This window comes from Leuciscus leuciscus (assembly GCF_965113295.1).
Source record: "Leuciscus leuciscus genome assembly, chromosome: 14".
Taxonomy (NCBI): domain Eukaryota; kingdom Metazoa; phylum Chordata; class Actinopteri; order Cypriniformes; family Leuciscidae; genus Leuciscus; species Leuciscus leuciscus.
In genome coordinates, this window is record NC_138738.1 from 10580597 (window position 1) to 10605526 (window position 24930).

Sequence of the window (24930 nt, forward strand, 5' to 3'; positions counted from 1 at the left end):
TGAAATTAATCAGCTTTGGGAACCATAAGCTTGTGTTCTGTGCTAACCCTTCACTTCTTTCCTTAGTCCTATCTCCTTAACCAATCAACAAGCTCAAGAACAAGAGTACAAAAAAATAAATAACTGAGTGGAGTGTATTGAAAAGCCGAGAGATAGCAGGATGAGGCTTTGGATAAACGACACAAGGAGCAAAGTCAATTATTTCAGAGAGTATTTGGACTAGGGGGAGAACATCAAAGTGTGGCCTCTTGCAAGAGTTAGTGAAATGCTAATCGCTGCTAATGAGGAACGTATATCTCCCTGCTGCATGTGGCGAACGTTATTAGCCCAGTAATCTGCCCTAAAATAAGGATAAACAGTAAACAAAGAAGCATATGCCAACCAGCACCTTATTAATGCTGATCTTTGGTGTAATGACAAGCTTACCAAAAACAAACACTGCATAGCTTATGTAGCCTATATATATATATATATATATATATAAAGACATCTATAAGAACTTTAAAGTTAAAGTCCCTCCAAAAGTGTAAACAGCTGTTTGGACATGTTTGAAATCGGCCATTATTTTTAAAATCTTCATCTTTAAGGCGCTATTTGTACCAGATCTGATTTTTAAAATGACTTTATTGATATTGTTGTTTATTGTCAAGTTGATATGGACATTATGTAATATTTTGACATGTATTAAGCAGTTCATTTGACTTTGGGAACTTTGAATTTGGGAAATTTTCTTGACCACTAAATCTGAATATTAGTTTGATTTCTGAAAGATCATGAGAGACTGAAGACTGAAATAATGGCTGCCGAAAATTCAGCTTTGCCATCGCACACATCCAAACAAACAAATAAACAAACAGGTATTACCAAGGCACGGGTATTACCAATGCACATGATTAAAGTTTGCTGCTTTGGAGATAAGTAACTGTGCCGCGGTAAAAAAGAAAAGAAAATGAGAATATCATGTCACTTGCGAAACACAAATGCATTGCGGTTCACACTGTCAGACACACTCAATAAGCAGTGCTATCTCTTCATGCATAGCTTCCTCTTAAAGATAAACTTTATATGCAGAAGATTTGCACTGCATTTACAAGAATGAGGAAGAGGAAGAGGAAGGAGTTTAATACAATGTGACAGAACACGGCCGCAGCAAGGAAATAAGAATGTGCTGAAAAACTCAAACTGTGCAAAAATATGATAAAGATTTTCTTTTTCTTTTTTTTTGCCCCTGCTTTTGAAACTGGCAATTGTAGCACAAGGCCATAGGGTAGATGTGAAGATTAGAAATCCCCTTATTCCATCCAAAAATGCAGAAAGACATTATCTGGCCCACATTTATACTTTTTTTTTCCTTCAATATTCAGAAAATAGAATAGATCAAAAGCACAGCTCCGACTCTACAATCAAGGCCTGAAAAAAGGATCATATGATTCATAATCACATTTCTCCAATTGCTTTTTTTCAATGTTCATGGTCTATAATCCATACAAAGGACCAAAGATCACATATAACTCTTAATCTAATTTCAAAGCCTTTGAAACAAGAGTGCAATGCCAAGACTCTCATATACTTAAGTTTTTTTAGGCGTTTGTAGCGCACATCCGACTAGGGCTGGAGATCAAAAACTGGTTCTAAATCTGCTTGTTCCATTTAAACAAAAGTAAATACCAAAACCAATTATTTTCATGAGGCCACTGAGCCAGTCCTGTTAAAATGAACAGGTCAAATAGACTCATAAATCAGTCTGCTCATTAGCTATCAGTCTGAATAAGTCTAACGACAAACTCAGTGGTTCTTGATCCGCTGAACTGAATTAACTGCAAGTCATTAATGTTCGTCATGTCCTCAGAATAGTCCAGAGAAAAAAAAAAAAAAAAAAAAAAAAAAATTGAATCGTTAAGGACCAGAATTCACATGCCTACAATGAACACAAACACTAATACAACTACAATATTTATCTGCCAATGGAAAGCCCTTTACAGCTTATAAAAATATATAGTCAGCTGTTTTACCACATGACAGCCGCCTTGGGCGAGCTGCACACCACGTTGTGCCGTGATTGTTTGTGACAGGAGAGAAGGGCTTCTGGAATTTGGTGATATCCTTTTTGTGGGCCAGTTTAGTCCCCTGAAAGCCTCTGGCACAATAACACTATTTAAATAAAGTTCTTATCATATCTTGGCTGTAAACACTTGCTTGTGAGGTTTCAATAACAACTGCAAAGTAACAGTTTGCTTCAAAACACCGTTTTTTAAGCATTTGAGCATTTTCTTCAATTTAGTAAATCTGAGTTGAGTGATGATTCATGGTTTTGGTTTGTGGGTTTGATTGTAAACTGTCGTGCACGGTTTTATCAATTTTTTCGTTGAGTTATAAAGATTTGTTTAAAAATCAGTTTGACATTCAAAAATGTAACAAATAAAATAGTTCAATATTCTAACATAATTTACTCACTCTCATGTTTTCTACAGAAGAGAGACATTATGGGTTTGGAAAAAGATGAAAGTGAGTTCACCTTTAAAAAAAATAAAAGATAAGGCTTTCATTATTTCACATCACTCTAGACACTAATTCTACCAGGTATATTGTAGTAACTCATACATAAATACAAACACACATGATAAGCAGCTTCAATCGAGTGCTATTGATCCACAAAACGGACTGATCCTCAGAGGTTTCGAGTCAGAACTGAGCATAGTGTTGTTCTTAATCTCCACATATTGGATCCTTGTAAACAACACTCTCAAACCCTCTCAGACTCCAGTATTTCACAGCTTTGCAGCCCGTGTGAATGAGTAAGTAGGGTTTCTGTGGCAGTACCATCAATGTATCATGGTACCTGCAGTACCTTTTCATAAGGGATATGTGTGTATAATTCATGGGTATGAAGTGCAAGCTTATATGTGTAGTACTACAAATTAAAATGTACAGAAGCATCCAAGTATACGCATATATAATATGTACATAGACACAAGGGTGATACATTTTGAGTGTGAATTATTGTGTTTTTTCTAACCTTTAAGGCTATGCAAGAGATCTAAAGATCTCTAATCCTATGCTAAGAAGTGATAAGTGGTTATCCGTATTGTATTTAAAAACACCCACACGGAGTATGAGCATGGGTTCAAAATCACTTCACACTTAGCTTCATTATAGCTGCACAAGCCATGAAACATAATCATACAATCGGTCTTACCGCCTGCCACAATATTCATTCAAGAAAGTGTTTTTTTTTATGAGCCAAGCTCGATACTGCTTTATCAAAGAGCTTTTAATCCAGTCTGGGGTGGCTTGCTCAAGCTTATCTCCTGACGGAAAAGCAGGGGAAGGAATCAAGTGCCAAATCAGGAACCGTAGTGGAAAGAGAAAGGGGGGCATACGCTTCTCAGTTCAAATGTATTTCCGCCTTTTTAAGTAAGCTTCAATACATTGCACGATTTTTGCCTGCCCACCAACCCCCAATAACACCCCCCAATCCACAAACACGCAAAATGAGGCCACCAATGTATGATTGCTCCCAGCTGTAGCCCCATGAGAGGGCTGGAAAAGAGAGAGAGCAGAGAATTTCCTCAAAGCAGTGAATGGTAGGACAAGGATTAGCTCAAAAGCTCACTGCTGACGATTCTGACCTCATTAATCTTACATTATTAGCCATATTCATGGAACCAAAACCAAAAGATCTGAACATTTAAATTGCACTGAGCTTTAAAGGAATAGTGAATTATGTCATGATTTACTCAACTTCAAGTCATTCCAAACCCATATGACTCTCTTTCTTCTGTCAAGAACACTAAATGTGCTTATTTTTTGGAAAAATATCCTGGCCACTTTTCAAAATTATTATATATTTTTTTTTTTCTAAATGATGAAGTGAATGATAACTGGGGCTGTCAAACTCCAAAAGAACAACTATCATAAATATTGTGGGGGAAAAATACATATTTGCTTTGGAAAGTCAAATTAATGCTTTGTGTGAGAAATTTAAGTAATTATTCATGGAAAATATTATTCTGTTTCTCATTTTCATGAGAGAAGTGATGGCTCATTCAACGTTTTGTAAATACAAGTCATACAGTAGATCTTATTGTGAGCGATTCAACCAAATTTTTTACATCATAATGTTTCATTTAAACGTCTCTAACTCGACAGACCCCTCCAAAATCAACCACAAGTTCACACTCATTCTTAAGTGCAACACCCATGCCTCAAAATCCTCAAAGTCCCAACCTAATTTTTTTCCTTTTTCAATAACCCTTTGCAATCAGATGTACTTCACAATAAAGAAGAAAAAAGAAAAAATCCCTACTTCTGATTCATCACAACTTAAACGGTCCAATGGAGAGGAAAATAATCGTGAATAAGAACTAAAGTTTCAGTCTGTTGGCCAGAGCTACTGTATGACTTGAGAAGGGCTGAAATATAAGCAACTTTTAATGTACTTCATGGGGCTTTTGCATCCTTTTTGAAACTTGAAAGCACCAGTAATTGCATGGAAAAGACCATTCAATTATTCAAAATATCTCGTTTTGAAAAGTCATATGAGTTTGGAATGCCATGAGAATGAGTTAATGATTTTTCATTTTTGGATGAACTAATCCTTTAATGTCTAAGTCTGAGAGATTGACTTTCCCAGCACATACGATCCCAAGGGTCTTGGCATGCTCTCTGAGAGGCTTGGCAGTGAGTGAATGAAGGCCGGAGGTAGAAGGCAGGTGCTGCCGTGCGAGGAGTGGAATGCAGCAGGAACGTACTGCAGGGCAGTTTGATTTCAGGCTTCTGTCCAATAGGCTGCAGCAAATCCAGTCTGCATGCTGCCACATCTACACCAGAACTGCATCTCAGCCCAAAACATCATCACTTTGTTTAAAATCCTCAAATTTTCACATATTATTATTGATTGCTTCAGTTCACATAATGCATTTTTGCTCTGGCAGCTTCAAATAAATTTAAGAATGAAGACCAAACAGTATTCAAACAGTACAATGACATCACCATTGACGGTCTGGATTCAATGTGCGTTGATAAGTATTGACAGACTGTGGGCACTACTTTGCCGCATAGGCATAACTTATAACACATATGTATGGATTCATATTTAAATTACATTATGAATTAATTCTTAATGAACACCACATCGCTACAGTCAGCATGTATAAAATATTTAATGTAAATGACTTGGGTTAATATGTTGTATATATTAATAAAATGGCCATAGTGAGTAACATTAATGAGATCTATGTAAATTAGCACTGATTTAATAAGCCTGTCACATAATCAAGGGAACATACTTAACCATGCACTTAATTTTCCTATACTCTGGTTTACATGCCGGAATACTGGAATATATATTCATGTTCGTCTACAGGAAGTATTTAAGATGTGTCCTCTGGTCATTAATTACATTAATATTCTGAATTACTAAAATGATATTTAAATCAACTCACTGCAACAGCACAAAAGTGTTCAGTCATTGAAACATCTGGCAGAAATAGACCTTCTGAATAATGGAAGAGAATATTTTAATCAGAAGAATGCATTTTCCCCTGTTTTTTGGGTCAATTGACTGGTACAAACAGTAGCACTGTGTTTTGTCATTAGCAACATGGGAAAAATTTGTTATAGTAGCTTTGTGAATGCATGCAAACATCACACCTTACAAGCAGTGCCCTCAATGCATTCTTTCAATGCATTCTCATCTTTGCATTAAAAAACCTGCATGGGCAATGGCGTTTTTTTGTCATTTCAGCCAAGCAAAACAACCTAGAGGTCATTTAGTTTACATTCATTTCCATCAGCAAGCTACCCTGCAAAATAAATGCAGAAGCCTCAACCCTCATTCATGTATACTTTAGAAGTCATCTATGCCCGGTTTAATGCATATAGAAAGAGCTGAACTGCAGAGCAGGTTGGATTAGTATTCAGGTACTGTGTGTTGCAAGTCTCAGCACCAATACGCATCAAATGAGACTGCAATAACAACACATGCAGGCCAGGGAACGAGGCAAGATAAGAACAGGAAATATGGTAAGAATAAAGCTAAACCTGTTCAAATAAACACACACACAAGCATGCAGAGTTTGTGTTCTGACTGGTAAAGCCCAGCGTGGATGACAAGTCTGCTTTGTGGTGATAGGGAAACTCACACACGGACACACACACACACTAACGGCCATTAATGACACTATTGTAGACACCTTCTTATCTCCTTTAGACATGTCATGGTCTGTGTAGAAATACATCGTTTTTTTTATGCAAGGATTTTACCCCTATAAATAAAGAGATGAGCAAATTGGTATTTGTAGATGAAAATGTTCATCTGTAAAAAAAAAAATATTACTTGTCAGTGCAGAAATTTAATGTAGAAAATTACTGAATATACAGTAATTGTGCATAAAGTATATTTTTTATTATACAGTGCTCCTGAACGGAATACTTGATTCGGATTTGCGAATCATGTAATTCTGTTTTAAATTTTTTTTATAATGACCACTAAACAGTATGGTTGACTTTACAAGGATTCTGCTTTTCCCATTTCTTTTCATAAAATAAAACAACATACACTACCATTCAAAAGTCTGGGATGTGTAAGATTTTTTTTAAAGAAATTAATACTTTTATTCAGTAAGGATGCAATAAATTGACAAAAAGTGACAGTAAAGATATAAATTTAACAAAAGATTTCTATTTTAAATAAATAAAGTCAGTCACAGTTTCCACAACAACAAAAAAATGTTTTAATAGCGATGATAATAAGAAATGTTCATTGTGTACCAAATCACCATATTATAATGATTTATTGTGACACTGAAGACTGGAGCAAGTTATTTTAAGCAAAATAGAGCAAAATATTTTAAATTGTAATAACATTTCACAATATTTCTGTTTTTACTGTATTTTGGTTCAAATAAATGCAGCACAGGAAGTCTTTTAGTGTATATTCCATGGCTGAAAGCTATGACGATATATATCGTGGCGACAGTATAAAATGCATTGATTTTGCTATATCTTTTATATCACGATATGTAAATATATACACGTAGCACAGTACTATTTAAAGTTATTGACACTTAGAGTGATAAAGAAACATGCATGAATGTGTATAGTGTATAAAAAAGTTATTAAGTGAAATAAGACATGTTCCTTAATCCTACATACTGTTGCATTTTCTTCATGAAGAGACTATAAAACTGATTCTGATTCCGAGTCCATCTATCCACTGAAAAAGACAAAAGTTTGTTGTCAATGTAAGCATGTGTTTGTGTCTGCATTTGTGAGTGCTTGTTTCTTAGCATGAGTCAGCTTGTGGTGAGGCTTGTGTCAGCAAAACTAGAACCCAAAAGCTGACAAAATATCAAAGAAAAGGGGAAGGGGGGAAATGAAGTACAAAAACAGAAATAACTAGAGAATAACAAGGCCAGACGCAGGGCCAAGAGAGCAGCAGCCATTGGCGCTGCCGTTCCTCATTGTTGTCTGCAGTGATGTAGTCAATGGTGCAGTGAGACTGGCCCCGGGAGCCAGCAGCAGACGGCCCTCCTCCACCAGCTGCTATTAATTAAACCCGCCAATCCTGCTGCAAAACACTTACAAAACAAACCTACCTACATTCATGACACAACCCGTACATGTACAAATTCCGATACTAAACATCTAAAAGAGTTGTTGTCTCAATATGTTAACTTTCCTATCATTCCCAGAAAAATATGAAATCTGTCTCAAGCTGACACAATGCGTTTCTACGGCCATATCAGAGCTAGAATTGGTATAATCCTTTATTTTTCACATCCCACAGTGACCAATTGAGGTTTTGTTAGCAGAAGTTTTACTGCAGACTCAAAATCCATTGTTGGCTTGATGCCACATGAGCCAATAATCACTCCTAATGAAAACTGTAGCTGTTTACTGCATTGCTGGAACGTTTCTATAACATATACAGTATGATATTCTAAATAAGTTACTTTTGCCATTAGTCACCGGAATCAACATATTATAACATTTATATTCTATAAATGCTGTTTATAAATATTCAAACTAAATTTTCCATAGTCTTAAAGGGATAGTTCCCCCATAATTGAATCATCATTCTATGAATCACAAAAGAGGATATTCTGAACATTTTGTCCACATAATGAAAGTTAGTGGAGTCCAAAACAATATTGGACACCATTAACTTTCACTGTATGGACAATAAAAAGACATTTTACAATCACCTTTTGTGTTGCACAGAAGAATGTCAGTCATAGAGGTTTGGAATAAGCATTTGGTTGAAAGAAGAAAAACTTGTCTGATAAGAACAGTTGCTTATAGAGCAACATTTTAAAGTTGCGTTAGAAAAGGGTCAATTAGTCTAGAAATTGGAGGACAGAACTGGCTATCTTGGATTAGCGTGAAGCAAAAGTATGTTTTCTTTTGAGGAAACACTTAATTCAAAAGGGTATTTAATTTAAATTAACAACCAAAGATAACATCCTAATGCGTAAAATTCTAGAGGCATTTAACAACTTCTTTAAACTTTGCAGAAAGTAGAGAACGAGGAGCAAGCCTTGTCTGAAGGACGATTATGTCCAGCAGCAGGAGAGAGATTAAAATTTACCAGCAGCTATTTCTGCTCTGATTGAAGGAGCACTGAGACAAATGGTGAAACAGACTGAGAAATGAAGGGGAGACATAATCTGGCATGCACAATTAAAGGAACAGTTCACCAAAAAATGTAAGTTCTGTCATCACATACCTAAAATCATGATGTTTGAAACTTTTATGGTGTCATTTGTTTTCCATCAAGCACTAAATAGGATTTTTTAAGAGAAACTTTAATGCAGCTCTTTTTCATACAAGAACAGTTCATAGTGACCATGGCTTTCAAGCTCAAACAAAGACCAAAAATGCATCATAAAATCATCATAGAAATACTAGGGTTGTCATAATATACTAATACTACCAACATTAGTCTGTACAAAAAAATAATAAAGTTGATGGTACCAGTATTTCTGCAGTGCCCATAATAACGATTACCGGATATTTTCGGTACACACTGCGTCAAAGGTTTCTATTTACAGTGTGTTTTTACAAGCGTTGAGTATTGTGGCCAATCACAGTCATATATGTTGAGTGCAGGAATGCAATGGCCAATCAGAGGTGCTAGTCAGTAAGTTCCGCTTATCACTGCTGAAAACACATGCTCACGAATTCTTTCATTATGACCAACAAAGTGTAAACACAATGTAAATTAGAGATTCAATGTACAATTAAGACGGCTTCTTTCGTGAAAGTGTAGAATTCAGTGAGCTTGACAGCCTTATTATAAAGGGAGGGCTCTTGCTTTCTGTTTATTACCCATTCATACTCTAAATACAAGTTTAGTTCTGCTGCTAAGTAAACTGCAAATTTTCTGTATTGACAAATTTCTGATTTATCCGCTTGGCTCAAAGTTCAAACGGCAGCACAGCACAAGCTCACTATAGTAGATGCGTTTACTCGATGATCGGTCTCGGCCATGCAACTACTACAGAGATCCAGTGAGAAGTGCTTGAATTCAGCAAAGAACATAAATGTCTCTGTGATTTAAACTAGTTTAAAGCCTGATGAAACATCGCTGACAAAGAGGAGAAACACTGTGCACAATGATACAGTCAGAAGACTTTTCATTTACCATGGATTTACTGTAGTAACACTAACTGCACCATGGTATTGATATCTAATTTTATTATATTATTAATGTAGACATGTATTAAATGTCTTAAAAGAGTCATTCAAAACTTTATACTAAATGTATTTATGCTACTGTTTTTCATTCAAATACCATAGAAACCATAGAGTTACATTTTACCATGATAGTGAGGTGCTATATGCTTGATTTTAACTGGTTATCATGATCTAAATGTATGCTACTATAGAAGACTAATGGTTAATTTTAATAAAAAAGTCTGAATATTAAAATTTTACCATATAAAAATGAGGTTCTTACAATTTTTACATGTTACTGTTTTTGTTAATGAACATAAATTTACATCTGCATCCTAACTCAAGCTACTACTACTGTCAACTCAAGCTACTGTCAAATGTGCATTTCTAAGAGACAAAACATGTAATATTATTAATATTGCAGCCTGCACTGCAAACTGTGCTGAAGACACGTGCTATCAAAGTCAGGCAACACAAACGTGTTTCATGACTTGAAACAATATCACTCGTTAGCACATGCAGAAACTAAGAAATACATTTTTCTATTAAGATATTTATTTTGTTAAGGGAAAATGACCGGAAAGTGTAAAGAATTCAAAAACGTGAAGTGTTTGTCATGTTCTGACAATAAGGAGTAGTTTAAAACCACAATTAACGGTCTGGTTTCTACAACTTTCACTTAGGGGCAAAAAATCTGCCTTTAAACTGGAAAGAAATACAGATTTGACATGTTTCGTGATACTGAAGATTTTATTGTGATGATATCGCCCAGCCCTAGTACAGACTACTGAAATGTTGGTACTGTGACAACCCTAGTCCATAAAACTGTTTTTCTTTATTTCAAGCCTTCAAAATAAAGTCTTTGTGTAATAAACAGGCTGAAATATGTCATTTTTCAATGATAACTTTTGTAGTGTTTTTTGGCAAGAGCAGCTAAAATATGTATGAGGCATTTGTAATTTGTGTTCCAAGGAAAATAATTAATAATGGCAGAAATTTCATTTTTGGTTGAACTATTCACACTTGCACATATCAAATAAGCCTCACCTTGGGCCACGAATCTTTGAGGAGAACCTCTCGGCCAGTTTCTCTAGACTGCGAGAATACTCCAGTTGAATCTCTGCCTTGCGCCGAAAAAACTCCTGCAGGTCCTGCAACAGCTGGATCCGAGCCTCTGATTGCTGCTCCAGGCACTTGAACTGCTCCACCAACTGATTACGGATCTCTGAGCAACAGAGTACACAAACACATTAGTTTGACTCAGCACAAATCTCTTTGTGTACATATACAAAAGTAGTTAGGTTCAGATGTTCTCTTCTCAAACTGGCTGAATCCATTTAATCCATTCAGCTACTGACCAAAGAATTCCCATGATAATTCCAGTCATTCTTGACTACTGGATACGAATACATTACATCATCCCAGGGTATATATCCATCCAATATAGATATGCAGGAAAATAACCTACCACTTAATAGGAAATTTGTATGCAAATTGGTCAAGGGAAAATGAGAAATTTCACATTCAGTGCACCAAGTCAGACTTGTGCTTTGTCCTTTAATAAAAAATGTATGAGACTGAAATCCACACTTGTTTTGTCATGATCTAAGCTTTAGGCCACAGCTGTACAGCTGTTCCTTATCAAACATCCACATGTGAGGATACAAATTTTTAAGTAGTCATCCCACAATCCACTTGTTGATTAGTGAGGTTTACTGGATTAACTCGTTTTTGTTATGGATGGATGGATGGATGGATGGATGGATGGATGGATGGATGGATGGATGGATGGATGGATGGATGGATGGATGGATGGATGGATGGATGGATGGATGGATGGATGGATGGATGGATGGATGGATGGATGGATGGATGGATGGATGGATGGATGGATGGATGGATGGATGGATGGATGGATGGATGGATGGATGGATGGATGGATGGATGGATGGATGGATGGATGGATGGATGGATGGATGGATGGATGGATGGATGGATGGATGATATTAAATTAATATTTAAGAACAGAGCCTGTTTTCACAGAAAGATCACTAACTTGCAGTTAATTGCAAATAAAGGTTTCCTGCCACAAACAGTGTGTTATTGAACTGACAAGCTGTTCCCTCCGTCCTGAGAGAGAGAGAAAAGCGAGAATTATACTAACACAACAGCGAAGTACATGTAGGTTGAACAGTAAGTCGTGTCCCTCAGGCAGCCAGTTTCAACAGTGTTAAAGCAAAGCTTCTTTCATGTGCCATTTCAAAAGGCCTCTATTCCTTCAAAGACTTCCTTTAAAGGAAATTTTCATTATTTCGGTTCCCCACACTAAGGTTAACAGAACAATTAGACAACAGAAAAAATAGCTTGATAAAGCAAATCAAGCCTGACACAAAAGAAAGCTCACAATCAAACATAACTTAAGGTAGATAGATAGCTTTGCTGGAAATAAAATAAATCCACTGCGATACTGATCGACTTGAGTAAAGCTGCTCGGGTCGAAAATTCTGATCTGCTGCTAACAAGAAGCAACATCTCAGAGCTAGCCCAGTCAAGCTGTCGAGAGTGTCAAATAACTGCATTCTGTGGGCTTTTTAGCATATACAACAATCAACAACACTTCTGAGCTACAAATAGGGTTGCATGATAGCCAGATATTTATCATCATGTTAATTATTGTGACTTCAGCCCCAACAGCATGGGTGCTTTTTTACCTCAAATACAATTCTTTTACATATTCTTAAGTTATTGGAAAAACTTAGATCAAATTAAAACAGAATCAACTTTGCGCTGCTGCTCGTGACTGCATCAAGGATCAGCCACATTTCCACATGCGTCGTGAAACACGGATGTTTAGGAAAGTGCTGCGGCAAGCTTTTTTCATTAAGTTGTTTAGAGGAGAATAAAATCAAATGCGCCTTTTACCCCGGTGTGCCTTTTGCCCTGTAGGACCCTATTGTAAAATAAGAAATCGATCATTTAGCAAAAAATAATTTTAATTTCATAGTACAACTGTACAATTACAATACTAATATTTCTGTCTTAATTTCTTCATTTTTAAACGTTAAACCATTGAGCTTTTAGTTTGGCGGTTTGCGGGCAAATGGACATATGCGCTGCCGGTTTCAAAGTGAAACATGGCACTTTACATGCGGGCAGCTCGCAGTCTGGTGAAGCGCTGTATCATGGGCTGCACGGCCACTCTGGAGCCAGTAGTGAATAGATTTATTTAAATAAATCGCAGTCTACGTGATTTTCACAAACACACTGATTGTATTTTGTTATATCATGCAGCCCTAGCTACAAGAGAAGAATTAACAATTACATTCAACTGCAAAAACTTGTTGAAATGTTCTTTTTTTCCTGTGATATTGTGCTGGGTTGACCGAACCGCAGTGTAGCATTTAAATTTTTGGTTAACCACTGAACCTGGCTTTTCCTTTAGAAATGAGGGCTACTGCCTGCTGGCACTATTTGCAGTTAAAACCCATGTGGGCCCTATTTAGAGGTAGCTTATTGAAGAAGAAGAAAACTAACAAACCCCTATTGGTTGATACCGTTCTCTAAGACTCCCTGAAAACTTCTGCATTTTCTGTTTTTCATTCTTTCTCTCTGCTTTTTCACAAACTCTTTTCTCAGCATGTATTCGTGTAACAAAACAAGAGAGCCTAGAGGAACGACCCAGAAACATCTGACACCGTTTCACATGAATGGCAGGCAGGACTTTTTTGAAAATACTCTTGTAAAAGGAGCAGGTTTAAAAACTTGCAGCAGTGCGAGAACCGAAAAATAGGTCACATAGTAACTGAGCTTCTCACGGAGACCCTAAGCCATCACAGAATTATTCACAAGAAAGAGGATTCTAAGTGCGCTGCGATCACTCTGTGGCTTCACTTGATGTCTGGAACTCATAGCTGCTCTCAGAAGAGGAATGCTGTGAATTTTGGCCTGACGTCCCTTCGGCCCCTGTATAACACTGTGAACCGGTTACATTAGAAGCAAGGAATTACTTAATAGAAGGATTTATCTGGAAAACCCTCATCTGATGAGTCCGAACTCTGTTACAACCTCTGCCTGTAAATAGCTGAACAATTGTGTCACACGATGGTCGACGTACCCCTGAATTACACTTTAAAAACAAACACACGAGTTGAGACCATCTGATTTCAATGAAAACAAATAGCCTGTCTCTCATATTAGCAAAACATGATGACTGAGCCATCTGAATAAATAGAGACGATGGATCCCTATTATAGAGCATGAAAAGTAGGGTAAAGAGCCAAAAATACTCCAAAGATCATCTAAGTATACAGGCAACAAGCTTAACCTTTAATTTAAAGGTTTTCTAACAGAAACTATCTATCAAGATACTATCTATTATCCTATACTGTGCGTCATTTACTTCCCCTACCCCCAAACCATTTCCATCTGAGCCGTGGGTCCATTTGTCTATGGGGGGACTTGAAATAGGGTGTTATAGAGATTTCCAGAAATGTTCTTTGTAATTAAAACTCACAAGATGTGCTCTCAGTAGGTGTTAGTCTAGAGCTGTGGTTCTGCGGAGCACTGGGGGTCTGTACAAGTCTCTTACGCTCAGAAAGGCTGTATTTATTTGGCTGTATTGATTCACAATGACTCGCATTTAGTCCTAATTTGTAAGTCGCTTTGGACAAAGGCGTCTGCTAAATGACTAAATGTAAATGTAAAATGATACAAAAAATTATAAAACAGTAATAAAAAAATAACCGTTTTCTTTCATTGCAGAATTTTTAGCAGCCATTCCTTCAGTCTTCAAATCATTCTAATTTGGTGATTTGGTGCTCAAGAACCATTTCTTACTATTATCAATGTTTAAAACAGTTGTGCTGCTTAATATTTTTGTAGAAACCATGATTTTTTTTTCAGGATTCTTTTGTAATATTATAAATGTCTTTACTGTCACTGTTGATCAATTTAATGGATCCTTGCTGAATAAAAGTATTCTTTAGTGCACGGTACTGTTGAGAAAAAAAGCACAAAACTTCGCTAATTAATCAACTCAATTAATTAACTGACTGCATAACAATTTCTGGTAACGTTTTTTAATTGTCTCATTTGTACATAAGTATTTGGTCCGACGTTTCAGCTGAAGAGCAGTCAGCAATCTAGTTAAGTAAAAAAGAACAAAACAGCAATCTGGAAAAATTAAGTAGCCTACACTTAAAATTGGAGGTAATTGTTTAGAAGTAGTTTGTATTTTCTCCCAGATTTGAGGAGTAATGTGATCCACAATCTTTCATAAAACACCCACCATTCACAGTTTGTTCAGTGAGTTCGTTTATTTAACATCATGTCTAATTTGATCATGCTTTCAGCTGCCATTAAGACTGCAGTATTCTCAGCTTTGTTTAACTCAATTTATCATGCTTAACCCTACGGTGCTGCCACCCAGTCAGCAGTTTTTCTCCAAAAATTGGCACAGAATATGTTAAAAAGGTCTACAGATTCCATCTGGGAACAATAAAATAGTTTGTTCCTCAGTTGTCTAAATAGCACAACAAGATTTGAGCGATTTCTGAAGAAAATGTGAGTGGTGTTTTCTCATACAAATACAAGGGTCCCACTCTGGATTAAGGCTGTGCGATATGGACAAAAAAATACTATCAGAAATATTGCAAATTTGATTTTAATCACGATTTTGAAACAATACTTCCTTACACACATACTTGTCCGTATAATTTTGGGGAATCCAGTTTTGCAGGCACCATATCTTTGCATAAACGTAACATGATGGCGTCGGTTATTCCTTTATGCCTTTTTGAACACTTTTCGTTTGCTGCGCAGTTTGAAAATGCCTGCATTATGGATTTTTGTTCACATGATTTGGAAAGAGATAATTTCTATGCAAGCGCGCTAGATGGATGTCTTTCGTTGCACTCACGTCTTGTGTCTTTTGCAGCATCTCGTGCATGACATGGCGTTGTACGCGGCGCTCAAGCTAAAAGTTAAACTTTTAAAAAATTTGTCTCTAGACTTGCGTCTCCTGTTTTTAACCGGAGAAACGCATTCTGTGTGAATGGCCCCTACTCTGTTTTGCTGCAACGATAGTTTGACAGATCTTGCAAATTACCTGTCTCTATGATACATAACCTCTCCTGTATCCACAATAATCCCAAACCACAGATGTTGATTTTTTTGGCCAAGTCCTTATCCTGCCCTGAATTCACCTTGCCTGTTTCTGTGCTTTCTTTCATGTGGTAACGGTAAAACCGTTCTGTTTTGCTCTAGATTTGCACCCTGCATTCAGATGGCACACTAGGGGGCTGGTGGAAAAATCATGCTCTCACATCGTAATTGTAATACAATTTCGATTAATCACACAGTCCTGCTATGGATGGTTGCAATGCAGTTGCTAAGTATTCTGAGTGTTTTTTAGCACATTGCTATGCAGTTCCTAGGGTGTTATGGGTGGTTGCTAACATCCAGAAGACCCTAGAAACCACGTAAAGCCAAAAGAGTCCACCCACAATGATATGATATTCTGGTCCCCAAATATGGCTCAGATTCCTTCTAGAATGTAAGTCTATGATTTTTTCCAGCAGCACAATCTCAAAACAGTCCAGAAAGCCCAAGTCCTGTTGTGCTTGTGACACAGTGAGAAACTTTCTCAATTACAGCATCATCTCACAAAACCCTCGCAGTCTAAACAAGCACTTCTTGTTGGAAATACTTCCATGCGCCATTTGCACAAGAGTTCATTCAATTCACCTTTTTACAATGGTGAATTGGAGACTCAGGCCCTTTTCATGCAAAATAAATCAATACCAAATGGTTCCAGCACGTAATAAGCACTTAGAGTTTTACTGCAACACAATACCAGTGACGTGGTCTTTATATGACGCTGAAAGCTCTCCGTTCTGTGGTCTTTTTTTCTCAGACAAGCCCGTCTTTGAGTCTTCTCCGCCTTTTAACCCTCACTGCCTCCAAATCATTCCACTAGTGGATTTGTGTATTATTAGATTCGATTAAAGAGCGTCTATCTTTTTATCGTGGGTGCTACTCATCCATATATCCCTCAGTCTCTCGCTCATTACACACAGTGATTATCCTCTTTAGATACACAGTGACTCAGATGCTGCTGTGTCAATGAGACACTCTCTGTGCTGTAAAAGGGCAAACACTTGCCTTGGACAAAGAGAGGAGTGAAATCTAATCAGAGGAAATATATCAGTAGCAGATAGCGATTGTCTGTTCGTCACCGTATTCTAAATAACATGTGAAGGCATGATTCATTTGTACACTTCTACAGCATTTTGTTACATTAATACATGTTCATCTTCGGAACACAAATGAAGTTATTTGAATAAAATCTGAGCCAGTTCTGTTCCCTCCATTGACAGCTACGCTACTACCACTTTGAAGCTTCAAAAAGTAAATTTTTTTAACTTGCTTGCAACCAAACCTGCTTGATACGCGAGAACAAACCTTGGTTCTTTCTGAAGCTCAAACATGCTGCGTAACACAAGAATGAACCTCATTGATTCTAGCTGAAGCTCAAACGTGCTGCGCAACGAGAATGACCCTCATTGGTTCTTTCTGAAGCTCAAACATGCTGCGTAAAATGTGAATGAACCTCATTGGTTCATGCTGAAGCTAAAACGCGTTGCACAACACATGAGAATTAAACTCACTGGTTTTTGTAGAAGCTCAAACATGTTGCGCAAGAATGAACCTCATTTGTTACTCGCACGTCAAGCGAACATGCTGAGCTTCCGTTTACCACAACTGATGTGTGAGTTGATGAATGTTTATATGTGAATAAAAGCCTAAATAAAATCAGTTCAGCATAAAGCAATTTCGTCTTTTCAGAAAATTTGGACTAAACCACTCAATTCAAATGGATTCGTTTTACGATCTCTGTGAACGTTTTGAAGCGTCAAAGTGGTAGTTGCGTAGCTGTCAATGGAGGGACTGAAATCACTCAGATTTTATACAAATATCTTCATTTGTGTTCCGAAGATTAACAGTTTTATGGGTTTGGAACGACATTATGGAGAGTAATTACGGTAAATACCGAATTTTTATTTTTGGGTGAACTAACCAATACAGCACGTGTTTACATTGAAAAACAAAAGTACTGTATAGTGGAATGGGAAAACTGTGTTCTGTAGGAAATGGCACTTACACATTAAAGTTGTGGCCCAATCCCAATTCTCTGTCTTACCCCTTCCCCTTAGTTTTGCATATTCACGTGAGAGAGCAAAACTAAGGGGAAGGGGGAAGGGGGAAGGGGGAAGGGGGAAGGGGGAAGGGGGAAGGGGGAAGGGGAAGGGGTACGATAGAGAATTGGGATTGGGCCTTAGGCTTCCGTTGCATTTTCTTTCAGAATTTTCACTGGACAGTAGAAAAGTGAAAATGGTAACATTTTATTTAAAGAACTTAAAAAATTAAGAGATAAATGCCCACTCTCTGTCAGCCCAACCTTCTATATCTGCCAAGTACCGGGCCTGCCTCTCAATCCTGAATATCCGCTTAAATGCCATTGCATTACCATGGATAGCACAGCATTACGGCTACAGCAATACCGCATGACCAAAAAATCCACAGTACCAGCAAATCATCATTTGTCCTTAAAAGTGTTCTCTGAGGATAATATCGTCAAGAACCTTTGACCACATTGCAGAGGGCATAGTCCATTTAAATAATTAATTTAACCAGACACCTTGGAAAAACTGTGTAATCCATATTATTCAGCAATTCTACACCAATGCATCACACAGTATGCATACAACTTGTAGCAAATAGTAGCTAAATCAGCATCTTTTCCAATCACTGTTCACTGCTTAGCAATAAGAGCCCAACCACAAGATGAATGAGTGAGCATGAGTTAAGCAGGGGTCATTGCTGGACAATATTTAAATCTTTGACAGTGTTTTTCCCCTCTCGCTCCACCTTTCAGCATCCCTTTTCTTCAGCCATCTGTAAAGCAAGTCCACTGCAGCAGTTTTGCAGAGTTCACACCGAAGGTTACATAACACACGCCGCAGGCAATTAACTTCAAACTGAATCTGATAAAGCCCCCCATCGGTTCTATTAACGACCATTCATAATGACAGCAAATCTGACCTTATGAGCTCATTAGTTACCTGATTAACCCAATATAAGAAAAGGTGAGAACAGACATAGGGTGTGAGATATGGACCTTTCTTGTGTAAAAGGTCCAGCACTCCAGAAAACAGAACTAGGGGTGACATTTGAGCTTTAAACTCTCTTCCTAAATGTAACAGACTTTGCAGTCCATCATCAGAACTCTTAGCGTCACGGTAAAAGGCCACAGATTTATGCTTATGTTTATAATGGACTGATATACATTATATTCAGCTCAGCTGCCATGATGGCATTTATATGATGCCATTTCCCCATAATGCCCAAATCATTAAGTGGCATCATTCTTCAGAGCGAACAACCTTTGATGTGTGGTTATATAAGTGCAGACAGCTAGATCATAACTATCCTGCTATCATGGAGTACAGAATCAGAAACACAACTACAAATGTAAAAAGCTCTTAAGATTAGCTTTTTATTCACTATCATAATCAGAGCATCTAAACTACAGGTCAAAAAAATCTGAGGTCGATAAGGAATTTTTTTTTTTTTTTTTTTTTTAAGAAGACATGCAGACATTTGAAGACAATGTCTTTTTTTTAAGAAGACATGCAGACAAAAGAAGACATTTGCATACATGCAAAACAAGACTGCATGTATGTGATCAAAAACACAGTCAAAATTCTAATATTGTAAAATGGTATTACAATTTAAATTAAGTGTTTCTATTTTAATAATAGTAAATTGTAATAGCAAAGCTGAATTTTAAGCATCCATTACTCCAGCTTTCAGAGTCACATGATCCTTCAGAAATAAATCATTAAGCGGATTTGTTGCTCACAAACCATTTCTTTTTATTATCAAATCAATGTTGAAAACAGTTGTGCTGCTTCATATTTTTAATATTAAAAATGGCTGATGTTAAAATTCTATACTATTTTGTCTAAATAAAACAATATTTAAAAGAATACACACACACACACACACACACACATACATATATTATATATATTTATATATATATAGCTATAGGTAAGATTAGGCATCACACCATTATAAAGATTAACTTTAAGTGAGCAATAGATGATGGCAAAAACCATTTAAATATAAAAACAGTGTAGCAGGTTATTTAAAAATTGCAACATCGTCATCTTCATCCTCAGCAAAAGAAACACACATACACACTCAGTCATTCACCCAAGAACATAATTCCTGATCATAGCCGAATAGTCTCGGCCAATCTTTAGATTGCCTAGCCTTTTCACAACATGAACTTGTGCAAATGTCTTTCTAACTCCACATGGAAAGTCAATTTAACATCTGCACTACATGGCTGAATGCCTGAGACATCAATTAACTGAAATTGGGTACATAAGACAATGCAATATCACTGTCCAGGAAGAAGATAATGCAATTCTGTCCTTTTCTCCAAAGAGACAAATCCAAAACGCACACACTAAATACATGAACGCACACAGAAACACCACCATCCAGTTTCCCATCTATTTAACGCATTGATTTCTCCTCCCTAGCTGAAGAATTACCATCAGCATCCTGTGTCTATGTTATATGATCTGGCGTCTTTAGAGAATTCGAGACATGTCCCTTTTAGAGCCGTGCCTTCAATCACAGCTGTCTCCATGCCAGTCCCACTCACAGAGAAAAATGACTGTACACTGTCTCTACGGCAACGCACGGGTATTCTCCCGGGAAAAAGGTCTGAGGAGAGATGGAGGGCGCCGAGATGTTGACACGTGCACATTTACACAAGGCAACATGACAAGACAATCATCTGACCTCTTTTGTTCCTGGCTACCTCTTGTGTGGCAGCAATTTTTAGAATGTATTCCCTGGCTGTACAAAATGTCAAAATTGCAGTGCTCATTTGCAATTATGTCAGTTGCTGGTTAAGAGCATCTGGGTAAAGACAAAGACCTTAAACACCATTGGCGGTCCACACAAATCCAGATCTTTTTATGTAATATAAAGCTATAAAGCAACAAAATCAGAAAATGTATTATTTGGTTAAACTTTAATAAACAGGTATAAGGTGCTTCCTCTAATAAATGATTTTAAAGCATGATAACAGTAAACCAAGACACATTATAAATACTGGTATTTATCACTCACGTCAATCAAATTCACATTCTTATTTGTTTTTTGGAGATGCCAAATAACAACGCCTGGACGACGAGAAAAGATAGCATGAGGAAAATATGAATTTTACTATGGCCCTAGTGACCAGAAATGCTTATTTGCTTCCAGTACCAGTGTAACTGAATGGTTTAACCAGTGGTTTTTAACTGAAGGGTAGCATGGTCTGTTTTAATTACAATTAACAGTAATTGACAGCCGAGAACCATGCCAAACGGGGAACATTTTTAATATTCATATAAGAATAAATATCAACAAGATTCAGTGTCTCAATAGATTATTTTATTACTGTATAGTTTATTTATATTAACTAACAGCTTGCTCCAGCTCAAACCCTCTTTTGGCGTTAAAAACTACTGTCAGGATTTACTAAAGACATGCAGTTAAAAATTGCACTGAAAAGGCGAAACAGGTTAATTTTTGCGACTGACTTTATTGCATATGCATTTGTCGGAGGTTACCGTTCAGATGCAAAATTTATGGGAGGAGAGCATTTAAAAAAATCATGCAAGGTGACTAAAGTTTACGCTAGTCAATCTACTGGTATTTGCACCATTATTTACTGCCCAAAAAAGTATGTCTTAAATCAGACGGTAATTTGCACTGCTCTTGGTAGATTACGTTGGTCATTATGGAAATAATCCGGCTGCGTTGGTGTTGTTTAATTTGTGCATCTTCAGTAGATCAAGCGCAGAACTTTCCAATCCCATCTGCGCTTTTTGGAATTGCACCCTCAAGCTAATTTGCCCTGTTTAGTAAATCTGGCCCTAAATAAACTATTATAAATATATCATACAATTATAATAAATAAAAAAAAATACATCAAATTATGCAAATGCACACATGGACTGGTTGCCAACCTTGCCCTCTTCCTCGATTCATTAGAAAAACTACAACCCAGCTGGGGTATGTCCCTTTTTGACCCAGCGCTGGGTGGCCAAAAACAACCCAAATTGGGTTGTTTTTAACCCAGATTTTTTTAGAGTGCAATGTAAAAGAAAATAGGACCCAAACAAAATTAAATGCAAATTCACTAGTATTTTTGTGTACTTTTGTACAGTGTGGAATCAGGAAGGTGCAGTATGTAAGAATGACTAGTGGTCGAAATAGGTACTGCAGTCGAATTCAAAATATCGGAGATCGTAATTTCTCCCGCCACTTGCTCCTCAGACTGGACGGCAGTCACACGGGTCGAGCACACGCAACAGGAACGAGTGCAAATGGACAATGAAAATTGGTAAATTGGCAATGTGCAGTATCACAGAGCAAAACAATAACAAACATTCCAGCCTGGAAACGTACATTTCAAAGTAAAATAACTGGCTGTAGAAGTGTTTTTCAGAGAAACGAGTATGTGAACGTAGCATGTTTCCTCAATTTATGCAAACATATTATGGTATCTTTATGCTTTAGTAGAGTGAAAAAAGTTACATACAGCACCTTTAAGCAAACCCAGAGGAGACGCTCTGGTTTAAAACATTCACTACAGCAGGGTTCCTCAAATCCAGTCCCGGAGGGCCAATGCCCTGCATAGTTTAGCTCCAACCCTGATCAAATACACCTGAGCAAGCTAATCAAGGTCTTCAGAATCACTAGAAAATCACAGGTAGGAGAGTTTGATCATGGTTTGAGCTAAACTCTGCAGGGCAGTGGCCCTCCAGGACTGGATCTGAGGAACCCTGCACAACAGCAAGGTTTGGACTTGGACAGAATTCATATGTAGCATGACATATGCTGCTAACAGGCAGTCAAGCACAGAGGGGCAATTCACCACAATGGAATAATTCAGGATACGAATATGTTCTTCAGAACACTGACTACCTCATTCCAGAAAGCTGCCATGTAAAAATAGCTCCCTTTCTGCATCAGTCTGCCTTATCAACAGTTCTGCAAAGAGGAACAAAGAGGTCGATTCACAAATTGCCGTACAAAATGGGTTTGACAGAAAATTCTGCACTGAACTTTAACTTAAACTAAAATGTGCTGCCATGTTTGTCGATACTCGCATTTAAAAACTAAAGCTGTCCAGTCAATAATGTAACTGAGGAGAAAGAGGCAAGCTGTAAATAAAATAAGTATCAGCAAGACTCATGATGGGCATCAGCTATTTTTTTAAGTGCCATGACATGCAACTCTGCTTCATTCGTCATTAATGAGCTCCATTTAATGAGGCATATGTCCCGCTCTTCATAAATCTGATTTTCTTTCTTTTTTGTATTGGCCTTGTAAACTCCTTAAGACGTTGATGTTATTAAGTACTTCTTTAGGACATTTTTTGGATTGACAGTCTGAATTCCCAGTCTGAAAACACAGGCTGTGCATTCTACTAAATATCCACATTTCGTTTGAGTTCCATATGATGATTTTATTTTCCTTAATCTAAGATTAATGGAGCTGAGTACATTTAGTTATGTTACACTTATGTTAGTAATTGTTAACTAGGCTATTGCTTTATTGCAGTTGTTATCAACCAACTTTGCATGTGTGGATGAAAAAGACCATTTTGCAAAAAACCTTTTTGACACAGGAAAACCAACAAAGCATAAACTAAAGCTTACAAGTGTGAAAATACATTCCTTAGCAGCCAGGAAACCATGACAGAAAACTAAACAGCAAAACTTTAACAAGCTAGCCTATGCATGCATGTTTATTTGCAACCCCAAATGATCTAGTCAGATATAAACAATTATATCAAGCGTAGCGTTAGTTCTGGCAGGTCACGTTAGTCAAGCTCGCATCGGCTGACCCTCAGCTGATCCACATCTACCTATAGGAATACGACGCCTATCACCGTATACATATATAAGCTCCTTCAGTATTATCAGCAGCTATCGCGTTTCTCAGGAGCTAATTACCCTCCTCCATCCCCAGCTCCTCCTCTCGCCCAGTCAGGATTTGGCAGTCAGAATAAATTCTCGAATTATGTTGTACTTTAAAATCTTGAATTAAATATATTTGCAAACTTTCATGTTGGTTCTGTTCTGTTTACCCCAAGGGGGGTTATTGCTGCTCTCCCTGCTCTTCTCTGAGTTCTCGCCCAGAACGGAACCATACCGCCAATCCACACTGTATGCTAATTGTCAGTCGTATTTGACGGTAGTGGTCCTGACAGAAACACAATTAGTCTAGTATTTGAGTACCATTACTTCTACCTTCAGGCTGTGTGGAGCTTATCAGTGATAATTTGGGGCCGTATCTTTCTAGTGAGCACTCGATATAAATTAAGGGGATCCTGAACCCCAGCCATTGCTGAGGTTTTAAAACTCTGTCTGGCGCCAAGGACCCCAGCCAAAAACGCAAACCACCTGCTCTCCCCTTAACTCAGATCACAGAGGAGGAAACTCATGGAAAATGACAGAAAATAAATCAAATTCAAGCCCTAAAACAAAGCTCAGATCACATGACCAACACACATTACCACAATAAGTGATTTAAAGCAGTACTGAAGTATGCACACTTGTATGAGTTTCTTGTCATGCGTCTTGGGCTTCATCGATGCAATTATGAAGAGAAGGCCTGAATATGGTCATGCTAGACTCGGACTCAGACAGCACACCCACGGACCACACACAGTCTGTTCACAAACATCTGATGCATACTGACACAAAAATGGCAAAATCTGTCTGAAAACTTGGGAGTTTCATTTTGGCTTTATGCAATTTTTTAGAGTTGGGTTGTTTACAAGGTTAACACAATGTGCAAATCTTTGAAATAAGATGATATGTTGGTACTAGCAAGCAAACCAAATTTCCACAACCAGACATGCATAATTGCACACTGCATTTTCTAAGTTACATCTTTAAAATTGGTACTTTTGATAAAGTCTACACAAATTCCCTCCATTTTCTCCTGTGTTATTCTGCCTGGTCTTCAACCGACGCTGCAGTGCAATTATTTGAATTGCAGTTTGAATTGCACGTTTCCCCCCCCCATACCACATCAATAGGCTTTATGTCGAACGTCACATGAACAAACAGGAAACAGGTCTCATCGCATCAGCTTGTCGGAGAAAGTGAA

General features: G+C 37.4%; 1 protein-coding gene across 3 annotated transcripts in view; it reads right to left on the reverse strand.

Moving 5' to 3' along the window:
• Nucleotides 1-24930, reverse strand: part of srgap3 (SLIT-ROBO Rho GTPase activating protein 3) — a 92838-nt gene that overhangs the window by 57236 nt on the left and 10672 nt on the right. For all 3 annotated transcript variants that reach the window (XR_014197414.1, XM_082137351.1, XM_082137350.1), the window contains exon 2: nt 10726-10903. Coding sequence is in view for 2 of the 3 variants with exons in the window: in XM_082137351.1 (XP_081993477.1) it covers nt 10726-10903 (178 nt within the window). In the remaining variant the exon portion in view is untranslated. The remainder of the gene's footprint in view (nt 1-10725; nt 10904-24930) is intronic.